At 41.5% G+C, this 17700-nt stretch overlaps 1 protein-coding gene across 1 annotated transcript in view; it reads right to left on the reverse strand.

Moving 5' to 3' along the window:
- Trmt2b (tRNA methyltransferase 2 homolog B) overlaps positions 1–17700 on the reverse strand; it is a 50592-nt gene that overhangs the window by 8576 nt on the left and 24316 nt on the right. The window contains exons 8-13 of the mRNA XM_013350554.2: positions 10844–10990; positions 8750–8844; positions 8134–8348; positions 7835–7936; positions 6665–6784; positions 6365–6464 (exon numbers count right to left, since the gene is read on the reverse strand). Of these exons, the coding sequence (XP_013206008.1) occupies positions 6365–6464; positions 6665–6784; positions 7835–7936; positions 8134–8348; positions 8750–8844; positions 10844–10990 (779 nt within the window). The remainder of the gene's footprint in view (positions 1–6364; positions 6465–6664; positions 6785–7834; positions 7937–8133; positions 8349–8749; positions 8845–10843; positions 10991–17700) is intronic.

A 17700-nucleotide genomic window follows, 5' to 3' on the forward strand; every position in this document is an offset into this window, starting at 1 on the left:
CTAGCTCTTGTAGACCAGGCTGGCCTCGAACTCACAGAGATCCGCCTGCCTTTGCCTCCCAAATGCTGGGATTAAAGCTGTGTGCCACCATTGCCTGGCCAGTTTTCTTGTTTCTTATTGACCTCTAGGGCTTGATTACAGACTGAGGAAAAAGGGGTTTGTAATATGTACTGCAAATTGTTTCCATTAAGTGAAATTGCTTACGGTGCTTTTTGTTATGCAAAAGTTTCAGATTTTTCTCCAACGTTTTATTGAAACATTATTCATACTGTATACTTTACCCATTTATACAGCTCAGTGGTTGTTGGTATATTCGGAGCATGCACTTACCATGTGCATTATCAGCAATTTCATTTTCATTAGCCCACTAAGATGGCAGGTACCGCAGAACAGCCATACCTCCCACTGGACTCCCAAACCTTTCAATTTCTGTAGACTTGTCTATCCTGGACATTTTCTATAAAAAGAATCACTTAATATTCATTCTCTCTCTCTCTCCCCCTGCCCAACGCCTGTGCATGAGCGTGCGTATGTGTGTGTGTGTGTGTGTGTGCGTGTGCGCGTGCTTGTGCGTGTGCGTGCGTGTGTGTTTGTGCGTGCGTATGTGTGTGTGTTTGTGCGTGTGCGTGTGTGTGTGTTTGTGCATGAGCGTGCGTATGTGTGTGTGTGTTTGTGCGTGTGCGTGCGTGTGTATGTTGTTTATATTTGTTTGAGAGGATGCACTTGCCCATAGAGGCACATGTGGACGCCAGGAGTTGATTTTGTGATGTCTTCCTCAATTGCTCTCCATCTTAATTTTGGAAGACAGGGTCTCACTCAACCCGGAGCTCATGAGTTGGCTAGGTGGCTAGTCAATGAACCCCTGGGACCCACCTGCCTCTGCCTGCCAGCACTGAGGTGGGGTTACAGATGCATGTTGCCACACCTGACTTAATATGTGGTCTTTTGTGTCTAGCCACTGGATACCAAGCCTTATCTTCTCCTATTCCATGGTGGTAACATCTGTAATAAAATAAGGGATTTTTGCTTTGTCTTGATTTTAATATTATTTTTCTTTTTTCTTTGGGCATTTGATGCCATATTAAAGAAGACTTTGCCCAACCCACGGTCATGAAGATTTTAAATATTTTCTTCTAAAAATTCTGAAGTTTCAGCTCTCACTCTCACATTTACTTCTATGATACATTTTTTGTTGTTTTGTTTTTGTTTTGTTGAGACTGGCCCTTAAGTAGCCCAGGCTGGCCTCAAATTTACCACATAGCCAAGGCTGGATGACCTTAAATTCCTGATCTCCTCTTGCTTCTACTTCTCAAGTGCTAGGATTATAGACATTTATCACCACTCCTGACTTAGTACTATTATACATTTTGAATTCATGGCTGTGAATGGTATACTACAATGAAGGTAGACACTACATAGAAAACAGCAGTCCTGAAAGATTAGCTTAGCAACACTGTAGCCATCTTCTTGTCCATAATTACTCCCCATGATGCTCACATAGTAAAAATCACTGAATGATGAACTTTTTAGACAATATTTCCAGGGCTGGAAAGATGGCTCTACATTTAAGAGTGGTGTCTGCTCCGGCAGAGGATCCAGGTGAGGTTCCCAGCACCAACATGGAAACCCATGACCATCTGGACCTCAAGTACCAGAGGATCCAACACCACCTTCTAGCTTCTTTGGGCACATAGGCAAACACTTATACACATAAAATAAACCTTTATAAAAATATAAAATATTCCCACAGTTAAGTATTTTATGTAGTATCATTTTAGCATTCTTCTATATCATTTAGTGAGTTTAATAGGTAGTTCTTGAAGAAAAATAAGAAATATAAATAGCCAATAAGTATTTTTAAAAGTGTTCAACATCATTGCCATTAGGGAAATAGAAATTTTAAACTGCTCTAAGATTCTATCTTACTCCAGTCATAATAACTAACATCAAAGAAATAAACGACAACAAATTCACTGCAAGTAGGAGTATAACTTGGTAAAGCTACTGTGGAAATCAATGTGAAAGTTTCTCAAAAAAAATTAAAAACAGAATTAGCATATGACACAGCTCTAGCACTCCTGGATATATACCTAAAGGATCCAGTCAGCAGAGACACATGTACCCATGCTTACCGCAGCCTTATTCACAACAGCTATGGAGTAGAAATAGTCTAGATGTGTATGAAAAGATAGTTTAAAATGCAATGTAGGGCTGGGGAGATAATTCAACAGACAAAGTGCTTGTCATACAGCTATGAGGACCTATGTTTCCATCCACAGCACCCATGCAAGAGCTTGGTGACAGCACAGGTCTGTAACAGTGCTGAGGGTTAGGGGATAGAGAAAGGCAGACATCAGGGGCTCACTGACTAGTCAGTCTAGCTTAAATGACAAGTTTCAGGTTCAGTAACCCTGTCTCAGAAAAGATGGAGGGCCAGTGAGCTGGCTCAGTGGATAACGGCGCTTGCCGCCAAGCCTCATGACCTGAATTTGAACCCCAGAATCCACATGGTAGGAGAGAAGCAACTCCTCCATGCTGGCATTTGGCCTCCACACATGAATACATTTGCACAGAAAAAAGAGAAAATAAGCTGGAAAGTGAAAGAGGAACACACTCAGTGGTGGCCTCTGGCTTTCACACACACACACACACGTGTGGTCCTGATGCAAACGGAGTTCTGATTCATCTCTAAAGCCAAAAATAATTATGACATTCACAAGGAAATGGATGGAACTGAAATTATTGTTAAGTGAAATAAGCCAGAGTCAGGAAAACACATATCACATGATTTTGTATGTGTGTGTGTGTGTCTATGTGTGTGTATGTCTGTGGATGTGGGGGGGGGAGTAGACAGAATGGGGACAATGTTGAGGAAGGGGAGGGTCATAATGAAATACAATGAACGAGGGAGTGCATATAAGCAAGGCACATGACACACGTATGAAAGTGGCACAACGAAATAAATGGATGAGCGATCAATGTGGGCTGCTGAGATGGGTCAGCTGCAAAGTCTGATGACCCGAGTCAGCTTCTCAGGATGCAGAGGGTGGAAGGAGACCCGAGTCAGCTTCTCAGGATGCAGAGGGTGGAAGCTGACCCGAGTCAGCTTCTCAGGATGCAGAGGGTGGGAGGAGAGAACTAACTCACACAAGCGCCCTCCCCCTGATAAATAATGTGAAAAGCAAAATAGTCTTTAAAGTGACAACGAAACCAATTTCTTTGCATGCTAAACAAAATATTAACAAATGATTGCCTTTGAACTTATATCTTCTGAATTTTCAGTTAGAAAGCACAGGATAACTCTAAAGAAATCCTATGGTTTCTTAGAGTATATTTCTAGGTTCCCATGTTTTACATTGCAGTCTTTGCCCCATTTACAATTTAGTCTAGATATAAATCCAACTTGTTGCAGTCTCTAAACACTTGTCAATCACAATTTACTGAATAGCCCATTTTTACCCACTGAGAAGAGATGCCATCTTCATGCCGTATTCAAAAACAATAACAATGGAAGAGTAATTGTGCAGAAACAGACAAGCAAATAAGATGGAGAGAGTGAGCCTAATTTATTTTTAGGTAGAAGCTTTTCCTGCCAAGCACTGGATGAGACAATAGTCTCACTATGTATGCCAGGCTGACCTCTAAGTCACCATGTAACCCAGCTTTATCTTAAACTTGCGGGTTTCCTCCTGGCTTAGTCCCTGAGTACTGGCATTACACATCCGCACACCACACAACCATCTTGAGCAGGAGATCTTCACTTTTCCATGCTCACTGTTCAGCATTTACCTTGATTTTTAGAACTAACCTTGGCCATTTGTATTCCCCCCCCCAAAAAAAATCAGACTTCGTGTAGATTTTCAGATGTTTTTAAAGCAAGCTCTAAGGAGTACTTTCTCATAATTGGAAAAAATCTGAGTACCCTGATATATATCTGCTACCCCAGCACGTGAGAGGCAGAAATAGGACTGTCATAAGATCAAGGCCAGACTGGTCTATGCGGTAAGTTCTTAGGTAGACAGGGCTACACAGTGAGACCTTGTCTTTAAAAAAAGCAAAACAAATCCTTCAAGTCTGTAGATATTCTGCTCTTTTATTTATGACCATATTCTTGTGACTTCACCCTTTTATGTTCTTGACTAGGTTTATTTACCTATTTTTTCACAATAACATTTATTTTCCCTATCTTTCATTTTGTTTTATAATTCATTGATAAATGATGTTTTTTGATACGAGGTCTCACTATGTATTCCTGGCTGGCCTGGAACTTACTATGGAGACCACACTGGCCAAAAACTCAAGAGAGATTTGCCTGCCTCTGCCTTCCTGAAGGCTCAGATTAAAAGCTTGCACAACACCTGTCAGGGTTTTTGTCTTTAATATTAGTTTTTGAGATATGATCTCATTATGTGGCCTAGGCTGATATCAAACCAATGATCTTCCTGTCTCTGCCTAAGACCTGGCATTATAAACAGGTACCACAACACCTGGCTTTTTAAATTCTTTTTTAAATATAATATTTATAATATTAATTCTCTGAGAATTTCATATACACATATAATGTATTCTGCTCATATTCAGCCTCCCTCCTCCTCCCCATAACTCCTTCCATATTTAACCCCTATCAACCACCCCCTCCAACTTCAAGTCCCAAAAGTCGTCTTCTGACCTCTACACAGAAGCTTAGGCAGACATGACTCTCTGCCTCCCACATACACTGAAAATTAATTAAAATTTAACTAAAAACCAAAACACTACCAAAAATAAAAGACACAAAATAACATGCTGACAAGGACACAGAGGAAAGAGAACTTGTGGGATGAAAAGTAATGGAATACAATAGCAAGAGTCCTCAGAACACTAAAAATAAATCTATCATACAATCCATTTGTACCACCTTTTGGAATGGCCCAAAGGGAATTAAATTAGCCTATCAATGAAATACCTGCATTACCATTTCTCACTACATTATTCTCAACAGCCAGATAAGATTTCTAACAATAGATAATGGATATAGAAAATAGTGTAAATAAAACATGGATTACTATTCAGCTAAAAGAGAATAAAGCCAAACATCTACAATAAAATGATAGTGGAAGGTATCATGTTACATAAAATAAGCCAAGGAGACAAATACCACATATTTGCTCATATGCAGAATCTTTTCAAAAGCTAATCAGCTGTTTTTTGGTTGGGAATTAAATCCAGTGGCCCTATTTATTTGTGTGTGTGTGTGCCTGTGTGTATGTATGTGTATGCATCAAGACCAGAAGGCAACTTCAAGTGTCACCTTTAGGAACGCCATTCACCTCCTTTGAGATAAGGTCTCTCATTGGCCAGGAGCTCACTGCTTGGGCTAGACTGGCTGACCAGCAAGCCCTAAGGACTCACCCATTTTTTACTCCCCTAGTGATGGAATTACAAGCTCAGGTCATCATACCTGGCATTAAATTCTTTAAAACAAATTTTGTCTTTCATGATTTGAGAGGGTTGATTTTCTAATATATTATATTAAAATTTTACTTTGATCATTAAAATTCTTGGTACCCTCTTTAAATTTTGTCCTCAAAGTGAGTATCTGCTTTTCTCCCCCTAGCCTGGTTCCTATAATTCATTCTTAAAAGTGATATTAGCAGGAACTGGAGAAGCTGTTCAGTAAAGACCACTAATTGTTCTAACAAAGGACTAAGTTTGCTTCAGAACATCCACATGGCAGCTCACAAGTATCTGGACCTCCAGTTCCAGGAGATCTAATACCCTCTTCTGGCCAGCACAGGCTTGTACAAATATGTATTGCACATAAACTTATTCAGATTCATACAAATAACTTTTTAAAAAGAAAATTTATTTTTAAACTAGTATATTGAGCTGAGTGTAGAGACATATGTCTGTAATCCCAGCAAATGAGAGGTAGAGGCAGGCAGATCTCTGTGAGTTCAAGGCCAGCCTGGTCTACAGAGTTCGTTGTAGGACTAGAGCTACATAGTGAGACCTTGTCTCAAGAAAACAAAAAATAAAAATAAAGTGGTATACTCTTTTCTTTTCTCTTTATGTTTCTATACTCTTTCCAAATTGTACTTAGAAAGTATAGATTACTCTGATGTTTTGAAAAAAATAATTTTGGTTTTTGCTTTTTAAATGAGACTGGGTCTTGCTTATCCCACACTGACTTCAACCTCACTCATTTTGTAGCCAAGGATGATCTTGAAATTCTAATCCTCCTGCCTCTATCACCCTGCTCAAGTTTACATGGTGTTGAATATCAAACCCAGGGTGCCATGCATGACAGCCAGTTATTCTACGAAATGAGCCATATTCCCCAGCGTGTGAAAAAATAATATTGAAAAAAAGTCCCAAGACTCACTCAATGAAGTTCCTTGTGCTTTCACCATGGGGCTTGCAGGAAACAAAAACTAGAGTGTGGATGGCCCTGCAGTTCCGAATGGCTTGCACCACTTGGTAATCTGGAGGAGTAAACACCTTGTTAATGTACTTAACCCACCGTCGTCCATTATTCCAAAGTTCATGCTGAGCAGGACTGCTAAGGAATGGAGGAGAAGCTGCTTCAGGGCTACTTCACAGGAAGCCCTTAGCCTGGGATGGGAATAAAGACAGAGAACTGGTGGGCACCGCGAGGAACACCCAAGTTGCCCTCCCTCCTTACGCAGTCCAGCACGGGCAGGGTTGACCACAGCAACTGTTAACTTCTCATCTTTCTGCGACTTTAACAACTGTGGCAAAATCTTCTCTGCTCTACCAGCATGAAACTCACAGTTGGTGACACCTGTGGAAGAGAGGAGCATGTGACATCATAACTTGAAGCCAACAAATGGGAAGCTTCTGGTTTACTGAACTACATAGCAGCCAGGCTCCTGCCATTCCTGTTGGTTCTAGTGGACCTCTGAACAGCACAGAAAGCAATGCGCTTGGAGCTGCTGCAAGCCCTTTCCCTGGGAAAGTCTAGATGGGCCTTTCAGCTGAAGCCACCAGATACACGGCATGGAAGAAGTATCTCCAGCACAGCAAAATCCCTGATCTTCACTCGAGTCCTCGTCCTGCTCCCTCACTAGTTTTCACCTGGTGTCTCGAAAACTGTCTGCAAGTCTGTAATTGCAGCACTCGCGGGTTAGGCAAAGAAAGAGAGAAGGCATTCAAGGCTAGCCTGGGCTGCACAGAAAAATAAATAAATAGATAAAAGAATTGTCTGGAAGTAGAATAAAGGAAAGAAGACAAACTCTTTTCCATATTGCAATTTGTCATTTTATTTAAACAAAGGTTCTATTTAAAAACTACAGCTTTGTTTTGTTTTGTTTAAGACAGGGCCTCACCACGTAACCCTGGATGGCTTTGAAGTCCCTATGTAGATCAAATTGGCCTTGAGCACACGGAAATCCACCTGACTCTGCCTCTGTCTACTGATTGCTAGAAGTAAAGGTGTTCACTGCAATGCCAGGCCAAAATTCTACACTTGAAACCTACTGCATTGGGCTCTGATGCTCAGGGTCCAATGTAGCGCATGTTCTTCTCTTATATACCCCATTTCCCTTCCTAAAAACAAGGCTCGTACTTCCCTTGGGCTCTTTATAGAATGTAAAAACAAATAGTTATTAAGACGTCTTCTAGAAAACATCAAAATCAGAGTGTGGCTACTCTAGAACTCTGCCTCCCTATAAGCTGGCGATACAATATGTTTCCCTTTGCCTAGAAACAACTGCAATGCTGGTAATGGACCTCTGGCTCTCCCACATGCTAAGCAAGTAGTCTGCCACTGAGCTACAGCTGCAGCCCCTCAACGACATTTCCTTTACTTCTCCCCAGAATCAGATCTAGGTACCATTGAAGGCTGCAGTCCACCTGGCATCCTGTACAGCCTGCTCCACCAGTTCAATGCCAAGGACCTGGGATGCACGCTGAGCCAGAGAAAGGCCAATCACACCTGGAGAAGTAAGAAATAAGAGGAAATGACTTTTGTGTTTTAAACCAACATGGTTATACTTAGACCATAAACCAACACGGTTATATTTAGACCATCAACACTATCTCCCCTGCCACCCTCACAAAGGCCCTAAGTTATGGGCAGATGGCGTTTGAGAGCTAGACAACACACAGACTCTTCCTAAAGCCTCCACTTGCCTGTTCCACAGCAAATGTCAAGGAGGATGGTACCGGAGTTCACTCCACTCAGCTCCCCAATGGTCTGGTACAGCAATTCTGCGCCAGCGGTATTAATCTGGAAGAAGGCATCTGGAGAGATGCGGATCTTCAAACCCAGAAGATCTTCAAAGATGTGGGGTTCCCCAAACAGGAGCTGGTAGGGGGACTGCTGATGGCTGCAACGGGTCATGGTGCTAGGACAGAATAAAGGAAGACAGCATTTTAGAATGGCAGACCTTTCTGCCTCTTACTGCTTGGTTGGAAGGGGCATCCCAAGCCTCTCAGCTGGAAGACACAGCTTGCTCACCACGGCCCTGAGACTTCTGCTCGATCTCCATTCTTGAGGGATGAAGGTGCGTGTGCACACTCCCATTGTACATTCGCTCTGTTTTGATTGTGAGAAGTTAAAAGCTACCATACCCCACTTAACTTTTATAGTCTAGCCTGGGCTCCCAGATGTGGCTGGTGTGTGAAAGCTAGGACTAACTAGCCTGCACCTCCACTCTCAGTAGCCCACCATCAGCAAAGCACAAAGCCAGGCTTATGGCAAGCCTGCAGCCATAGGAGGCATTCTGGCTGGCTGGCCCAGGCTTACCTTTCCTGGAAATAGAGTGAAGTCAGTTCACAAACAGCTCCAGGGCCTTTAGTGAAAAAGTCCTTCAAGGTCATCTTCTGAACACGCAGTTCCTCCTGCCCAGAACATGAACTTGTGAGTCAAGCAAAGATTCATCCCTGACACATTCTCTTGCCGATAGCTACAATAGTCAGCCGAAGCAGTCACACAAGAAGACACATTTCTCAAGTTCTATTATAAATAACACTTAGCATAAAGCAATGTTCTGCAGGGCAAAATCAACAACAACAGGCTATTTTCACATCTCAGTCAAAGCGCGGCTTGGCTTCTCAGCTTTTGACAAATCTCATACAATAGAACTGGCACTTTCTCTAGTTTGAGCCTCTAATAGTTCTCCAAAGAAAGTGTGAGTAATTCTTATAAACAAGAAGCTAAACTAAGCTCCTGTCCCATCGTGCACAGAAAATAACCTTTCAAATCCCTTCATACTTCTCCACTTTTGCTCTCCCAACCACCCACTCAAATATCACCTCAGAAGATTTGAGTCCTAGAAGAAATGAACCAGGAAACAGAAGAGAAATAACGTGGTGGGCTGGCAAGATGGCTAAGGGGGTAAGGCTTTAAAAGCCATCAAACCCAATGCCCTGAGTTTACTCCCTGGGACCCATAGGATGGCAGGAGAGAAACGGCTCATGCCAAGTTGTTCTCTGACATCCAATTAAATGTAAAAGAAAAATAATGAACATGGTAAATAATGAACTTCCCTTTTTTCTGACTACAGAACATATTAGAATTCTAATACTGCTAATCACTATAGACAAGCTTGGCATACAGACACAGGTTACAACCAAGTCAGAGCTACAGAATTTTAAACACCAGGCCAGGAATCAAAGGATTCAGGGTCAAATCCTAGCGTTGTAGTTCCCTGACTCTAACCTTCCATGGGACTATGCCTCCATTTGGCATTCTATCAAATGAGGACGGCAACAACTTCATAAACTGGTTGAGATAACTGACTACGTGTAAGGATGTTTCCATGTGGGATTATCTGGGCTGGCTGGGTTCTGCTCTTGTTGTTTTATCAACAGGATGCAAGCTGAGGTGATTTAGGAATGAGCAGCCTCAGTTGAGAAACTGCCTCCACAGGGCTAACCTGTGGGCGTGTCTAAGGTGCATTTTCTCAATTGATGGTTGCTGTAGGAAAGTCCAGCCCACTATGGGCGGTGTCATCCCTGGGAAAGTTGTACTCCGGTACATAAGAAAGCAAACTGAAAGCTGCAGAGTAAGTTTTATGGTTAAAAGCAGTTGTTGCCATTGCAGAGGACCTGGGTTCGATTTCCAGTGCTCACACAGTGGCTCACAACTGTCTGTAACTCCAGTCTCAGAGGATCCAAAGCCCTCTTCTGACCTTCCTGGGCACAGGCATATACATGGTGCATATACATACAAGCATATACTCATACACATCAAATATTTTTTTAAATCTCAAAATAAAAGCAAACTGACTAAGCAATAGGGAGCAAGCCAGTAAGCAGCATTTCTCCATGACCTCTGCTCCAGTTACTGCCGCCTAGGTTCCTGCCTTGAATTATTTCTCTGACTGCCTGTCAAGATAGACTGTGAGCTGTAAGGTAAAATAAATCCTTTCTTCCTCGAGTCACTTTTTGTCATGGTTTTTATCACAGAAACAGATAGCAAGCCAGAACACTGTCTGAAAGTGCTAAGTGCGTTACAAATGTAAAGCACAATCAGGAGAACTGTTAGGCTAGCCACTGTACGAGCAGAGTGTGCAAAGTATTTAGAAAAGTTAGACATGCAAATCTCTATGGGAATCGCTTCTGGATGCAGTAGAGTCTACTACTATGTGAAAATACTTGAGAGTCCATGTACAATAATTACCTTGGGTAACTTAACCACAATCTTTGTCATTTCATTATGCCAACAGTATGGTTAAATTATATTCTTACCAACGCCTCTTCATCCTCAAACCTGCCCGCTAACCTACACAAATATTCTGTGGATAAGTAGCTTTTGCTCTCCGCTCTAAAACTTTCAAAAGACCCAGGAGCATAGTAGAGTTACTACAGAAGTGGCTTCTTTTCCTGGTAGGCCTACCTGACTTAATCCCTGGGGATGAAAAGTGACAATAGCCATTGTGTGTCCTTGGCTGTTGGTTCGAACTGTGAGCTCACGCCAGTGTCCACCTTCATGAAACAGAAGACAGGGTTCCACTGAAGACTGTCGAAGGAATACTTCATAGTACTAAGAAGAAACTGATATTTTATATAGGCAGAAGGAACAAGTTCAATAGCTCATTATTCATTCTGGGTCATTGTTTGAGGCTGTACTATGCTCCCCAAAGTGTATGTGTTGAAGCCTTTACCCCTCTATCCTCAGAGCATGACTGCATTTGCCAACAGACCCTTAATGAAGAGAGTAAGGAAGCCAGAGATGGTAGTCAACATACTTCAAGGATTCAAGGAGCTGAGGTCAGAGAATCTCAAGTTTAGCATAATCCTAGGCTACCTTGTGAGACTCCCAAAAGTACACCAAATTAAGAAGTGATTAAACTAAAAAGAGGCCATTGTGGTTTGAATAGGTATGGCTCCATAGACTCATGTGTTTGAATGTTTGGCCCATAAGGAGTGGTATTTTTAGGTGCTGTGGCTTTATTGGAAGAGCAGAAGTGGGCTTTGAGGTCTCATATATGCTCAAGCCACGCCCACTGGACAGTATCTCCTTCTACTGCCTGTGGATCAAGATGTAGAACTCTCAGCTCCTTCTCCAGCACCATGTCTGCCTGCGAGCCACCATGTCCCACCATGATGGACTAAACCTCTGAAACTGTAAGCCAGCCCCAATTAAATGTTTTCCTTTATAAGAGTTGCTGTGGTCACTATATTCACTGCAGTAGAAACCCAAACTAAGATAACCATTAAGCACACTTAATCAAATCTCACCAGTACCTTTACAGGAAGGGGTAGGAATATATAGCTCAGCTGGTAGAGCGCCTGCCTGGTAGGTGGGAAGTACTGGGTTTCCCAAGCCCAGCACTGCTTAAAAACTGGGCATGGGTGGCACATACTTGTAACACCAGCACTTAGAAAGTAGAAGCAGGAGGATCAGAAGTTCGGGGTCATCCTTGACTACATAAAAGTTTGAAGCTAGCCTGGGCTACAGGAGACCCTGTCTAAAAAGAAGAGGAAGAAAACAAAGAAAGGATGGAGAAGGAGGAGAGGAGGAGGAAAAGCAGCAGCAGAAGAAATGTGAACATGTCAAAAAACACAAGGGCTAAATATGCAGAGAAAAGGCCACGTAGGGCCACAGTATAAAGATGAGCATAGGCCAGAGGAGAAAAAACAAACCTTTCAGACCCTGATCTAAGACTTGGAACTCCAGACAGGAAGGAACTAAATTTCTGTTGTTTAGACCTGGGGCCTGTGGTAATTTATTTAAGTAGCCCTAAGGAGAAAAGTGACACAGAAACATGCTCCTTGGCCAGCTGTGCTAACACACACATCTATAATCCTAGCACTTGGAAGGCTGAGGCAGGAGGATCCTAAGTTCCAGGATTGCCGGGGCTATGCAATCAACCCTGCCCCACGACCTTAAGGAGGACATTCCCATTTTTTAATATTCTAAACTATAAGTTCTATGAAGGTTTAGCATTATATCCTCAAACAGGCACATAATATACATGCTCAATAATATTTTTAAAAGTGGTATGAATGAATAAATAGAGAACCTATTCAGCTATAAGGCCTTAGTTTATTCTATGTTTGATACTAAATACAAGAAACTGCCATTTCTGTGAATTATTCCTGGCAGCACTTTCTAATGCCTGACTAAGCTGCTGTGATTTATTCCTACTTATAGCTTCCTGATGCAAGCCTATCATTTCTATAACATACAATCAGACGCCAGCTATACTATAGCTCACCCCAATCCTCCATTTCCTCCTGGAAAATGAAAGTTGAACACAATTCTACTTAGTTGCTATGGTTTCAAATAACCCTTAAAGTCAAGAACGAGGATAGAGCTCATTGGTAGAGGACTTGAAAACATGCACAAGGCCCTGGGCCTGATCCCTAAAACCACACCCTCCCAAAAATCAATAAAAGTAAACTTTTCAAACAGAAGCCACTTGGTACTACAATAGGATACACTGTCTGATTTACACATGTCTTTTATTCTCATATTACATGAAATCTAGGTCTACTACATTTTCAAAGAGACCCCAGATTATCTAGAAAGGAGGAAGTTATATGAAAAAATAGCGCTACCTAGAAAGATAAGGTCAATAAAAGGTACGTTTTATCTCCTTTCCTATAATTTCCAATACAGAAGCTAAGTGTAACTACACTGAACATATTTTTTGAATCCTGGGGTTGGAATTTTTTTTAGAAGACAAGTTCAACTGCTATTTACTTTCTGGTTAAAAAGAAATGCTTTGGGGAAGCGAGATTCAAATGTCAGAGGTCTTAGAAAGATGATTGTTGGAAAATGAGGCCTCGTCTGGAAATAATGTTTAAGGAACTACGAGTTACAACTCCATCATTGTATGAGCATTGTAAAATGAAGAATGAGTCCTGTTTTTTATATAAGAACACTTAAGTAATAAGACTCAAGAGATCTTCTAATTAAAATAACAGCATGTTCTACCTAAAAATGCTACTCAGATTAAATTAAGATGTTAGAAAATGTATTTTTATTTAAGCCCACTGTTCAAACAATTATCTTTTTTCCCCTAAAATGTCATTTTCTAGCACATCTAGAGGTATCAGTGCTAGATCATCCCCATTAACAGACAAGTATTCTTTCATTCTCTCACTTTCAAAAAACAGCAAGGAGGGGCTGGAAAAATGGCTCAGTGGTTAAGAACACACGCTGCTCTCCTACATGACCTTGACCATGCACTGAGATGGCAGGATCCAATACTGTCTTCAGGCGTCTGTGGGCATCAGGCATGCACATGGTACACACACATGCAGGCAGATAAAACCACTCACACATACAAAATGAGTAAATCTTTTTTTAAAAAAAGTTTAAAAGAAAGCAAAGTCGAGGAGCCAGGCATCATGTCTGCAATCCCATAATGTGAGAGACGGAATCAGGAAAACCAAGAATTCAAGGTTACCCTCAGCTGTGTAGTATGTTGGATGCTACCCTGGGCTACAAGAGACCCTGTTTCAAAAGAAAATCTTTCTTGAATCCATACTCCCCGTTGACTAATAGTCTGCTTCTTTTTTTCACTTTGTAGCCAAGCTCACAAGAACTGTATATATCCTGTCTCCCGTTCTTCTATTTAACCACTTGAATAAGGTTCCCACCACTCCACCTCAACTGTTTGCATTAAGGTCCCGAAGTCCAATGGTCCATCCTCAGCAACACTGGACACAGCTGGTGCATGTGTCTTCTCATGTTTTGGCTCCCAAAACACCACTATCCTGCTTCCTTTGACCCCACTAGCTGCTCCTTTTTTTTAAATTTATTTATTTATTAAAGATTTCTGTCTCTTCCCCGCCACCACCTCCCATTTCCCTCCCCCTCCCCCAATTAAGTCCCCCCCTCCTCAGCCCGAAGAGCAATCAGGGTTCCCTGCCCTGTGGGAAGTCCAAGGAACCCCACCTCCATCCAGGTCTAGTAAGTTGAGCATCCAAACTGCCTAGGCTCCCACAAAGCCAGTACGTGTAGTAGGATCAAAACCCATTGCCATTGTTCTTGAGTTCTCAGTAGTCCTCATTGTCCACTATGTTCAGAGAGTCCAGTTTTATCCCAGGCTTTTTCAGACCCAGGCCAGCTGGCCTTGGTGAGTTCCCAATAGAACATCCCCATTGTCTCAGTGTGTGGGTGCACCCCTTGCGGTCCTGAGTTCCTTGCTCGTGCTCTCTCTCCTTCTGCTCCTGATTTGGACCTTGAGATTTATGTCCGGTAGCTGCTCCTTTTCAGCCCCATTTACGAGCTCATCCTCTTTTCCCAGATTGCTGGTGCAACCGAACCCTGCTCTACTGGCGATCATATAAAAGAACAACACATATAATGATGTATAGTACATAATACTTGATGATGATAATATGATTGTTAACTGCCTTATGTAGTCTGTATATTATACTTTCTATCATTTCTTAGTATATTACTCATACAAATAGGGTTCACTGTAAAGTATAAACACTGAATTACACTGGCAGCAGCCTCATACATCCAGTGTTTACAACATCTCGTGATTCTATCACTTTCTCTTATGCTTGATTATTCTTAAGTCCTTTTGCTTACTCTGCTTCTACGAACAGCTTCAACTGATATCATTGAGTAGAAGTGTGTAATAGGCTATACCACACAAGTTTGTATAAGTACACTCTATGGTGTTCACATAACAATGAAATTGGCTAAGGCCAATTTCTAATTGTCTAATAAAATAAATTGGCTAATAAAATATCTCCATTGACTGAGTCAGATTAAAAGTCTCTGAACAACAAATACTGGTGGTGGTGGCGCACACCTTTAATCCCAGCCCTTGGAAGGCAGAGGCAGGCAGATCTCTGAGCTCAAGGCCAGCCTGGTCTACAAAGAGAGTTCCAGGACAGCCAGGACTACTACACAGAGAAGGCATGTCTTGAAAAACCAAGAAAAAAATTCTCTGAACAACAAATGGAACAGTTACTGAGTAAAGAGAAAACAAGCGAACAAGAGAAAAATCTTTGCTAGCTGTGTATCTGACAGGAGATTAATATCCAGACTATATAACGAACTCAAATATTTTTCAAAAATCAAAGAATAGTCAAATGTACTAGACAGTTCTTAAAAATAAAAATGGCAAAAACCCCACACATATTTACAATGCTCAATATCCTTAGCCAGCACAGAAATGCAAATTAAAAATACACTGAGACTCTACCTCACCCCCATCACCATGGTTATCAGCAAGAAGACCAACAACAAATGTTCTCAGGGACAGGAAGACTTAAACACGTTGGTGGGAGTATAAATTCGTGCTGCCACTTGGAATTCAGTATGGTTCCTCAAAAACCTAAAAACAAAACTACCATTGTGATCCAGTTAGATCACAGCACAAGGTATCTGCCCAAAGGAATCCAAGTCAGCATAATGCAGAGATGACTGCACATCAATATTTATTGTTGTACTATTTGAAATAGCCCAAATGTGGAGCCAGACTAGATGTCCATCAGCATAGGGACAGACAAAAACAAAAAAAAAATGGTATATAATACACAATGGAATTTTATTAAGCTGTAAAGGAGAATGAAATATCATTTGCAAGAAAATGGATGGAATGGGAGATTATCATATTAAACCAAAGAAGCCAGACCCAGAAAAGCAAATGTCATGCCTTCTCTCATATATATAAAAATTTAGATTTTTTTTTAAATGCATGAAAGCAGTAGTGGGGTCTATTTAAGAGATAGGGGAACCAGAGGGGGAAAGACGCACAATCCAAGTGATCCAATTAAAAACTAATCTGATGATTGTATAAGGTCCTTCTGTTTATGTGTTGCTTCCATTGGTTGAATAAAGAAACTGCCTTGGCCTTTTGATTGGGCAGAACTTAGGTAGGTGGAGTAGACAGAACTGAATGCTAGGAGGAAGAAGGGCAGAGTCGAGATGCCATGGATCTCCTGCCCGAGATGGACACTGGTTAGAATCTTTCCTGGTAAACCACGACCTCATGGTGACATATAGATTATTAGAAATGGGTTGAATCAAGATGTAAGAGTTAGCCAATAAGAGGCTAGAACTAATGGGCCAGGCAGAGTTTAAATGAATACAGTTTCTATGTGATTATTTCGGGTGTAAGCTAGCAGGGTGGCTGGGATGACAAGCAGCCTGTTCCTCCTGTTATAGATGATGACATTCCCTGCCCACCACAACTTTCAATAGCTTCCCATTTCATTCACAATAAACGGTAAGGAACAAATGACCTCTCACTACACAATATGGCCTGTTAACTTCCACCTCATAGCCTACTATTAATAATTTTCTCCTTACTGCCTAGTAAACGTTCACCTGAATATATATGTTACTTTCTAAAGAAAGTTAGCCATATCCCAAATGCTCTTAGCTAGCCTTTAAGGGTATCAGGCCCGCACACACACATGCACACACACATACACTCAGAATTGCTCTTATCTGGCCTTTATGGCTACCAGACACACACACACACACACACACACACAAACACACACACACACACACACACACACACGTTGGAGAAGAGAGGCCACTTGTTGGTTCCCGGCTGCCCAGCTAGCTTAGACCTGAAATAATAACACAGAAACTGTATTAATTAGATCACTGCTTGGCCCATTAGCTCTAGCCTCGTATTGGCTAACTCATATTAATTTAACCCATTTAGCTCTAGCTTCTTATTGGCTAACTCCTATTAATTTAACCCATTTCTATTAATCTGTATATTGCCATATAGCTGTGGCTTACTGAGTAAAGTTCCCAGTGTCTATCTCCAGCCACCCATGACTTCTCTCTGACTCCTCCTTCTTTCTCCCAGCATTCCGTTTAGTTTTCCCTGCCTACCTAAGTTCTGCCCTGCTCTGCTATAGGCTCAAAGCAGTTTCTTTATTTACCAATGGTATTCACAAAATACAGAGGGACATCCCATATCACACACGTAAGCAAAGCACTCATACACCCCAAAAAAAAGTAATATTATAAAATAAACCAGACAAAAAGATGAGCTAGTAGCGGCATATGCCTATAATCTTGGCAGAACTGGGGAGATAGAAAGCTCAAGACTAGCCTAGGCTACATAGCAAGATCCAGTCTCAAAACTGAAAGAGGAACCTGAAAAGATACAAGGTTGATCACCCCATACAGTCCAGGAAAGGCTCATGCTTGCAGGTATAAAGTACTGTAGAATGGATGCAGGTAGTACTGTAATTTCTGCCCAGCCCACTGCTCCCTTACAGTGTAATCAATAAACTATTCTTTTTTTTTTTTTT

The sequence above is a fragment of the Microtus ochrogaster genome, chromosome X (assembly GCF_000317375.1).
Source record: "Microtus ochrogaster isolate Prairie Vole_2 chromosome X, MicOch1.0, whole genome shotgun sequence".
Taxonomy (NCBI): domain Eukaryota; kingdom Metazoa; phylum Chordata; class Mammalia; order Rodentia; family Cricetidae; genus Microtus; species Microtus ochrogaster.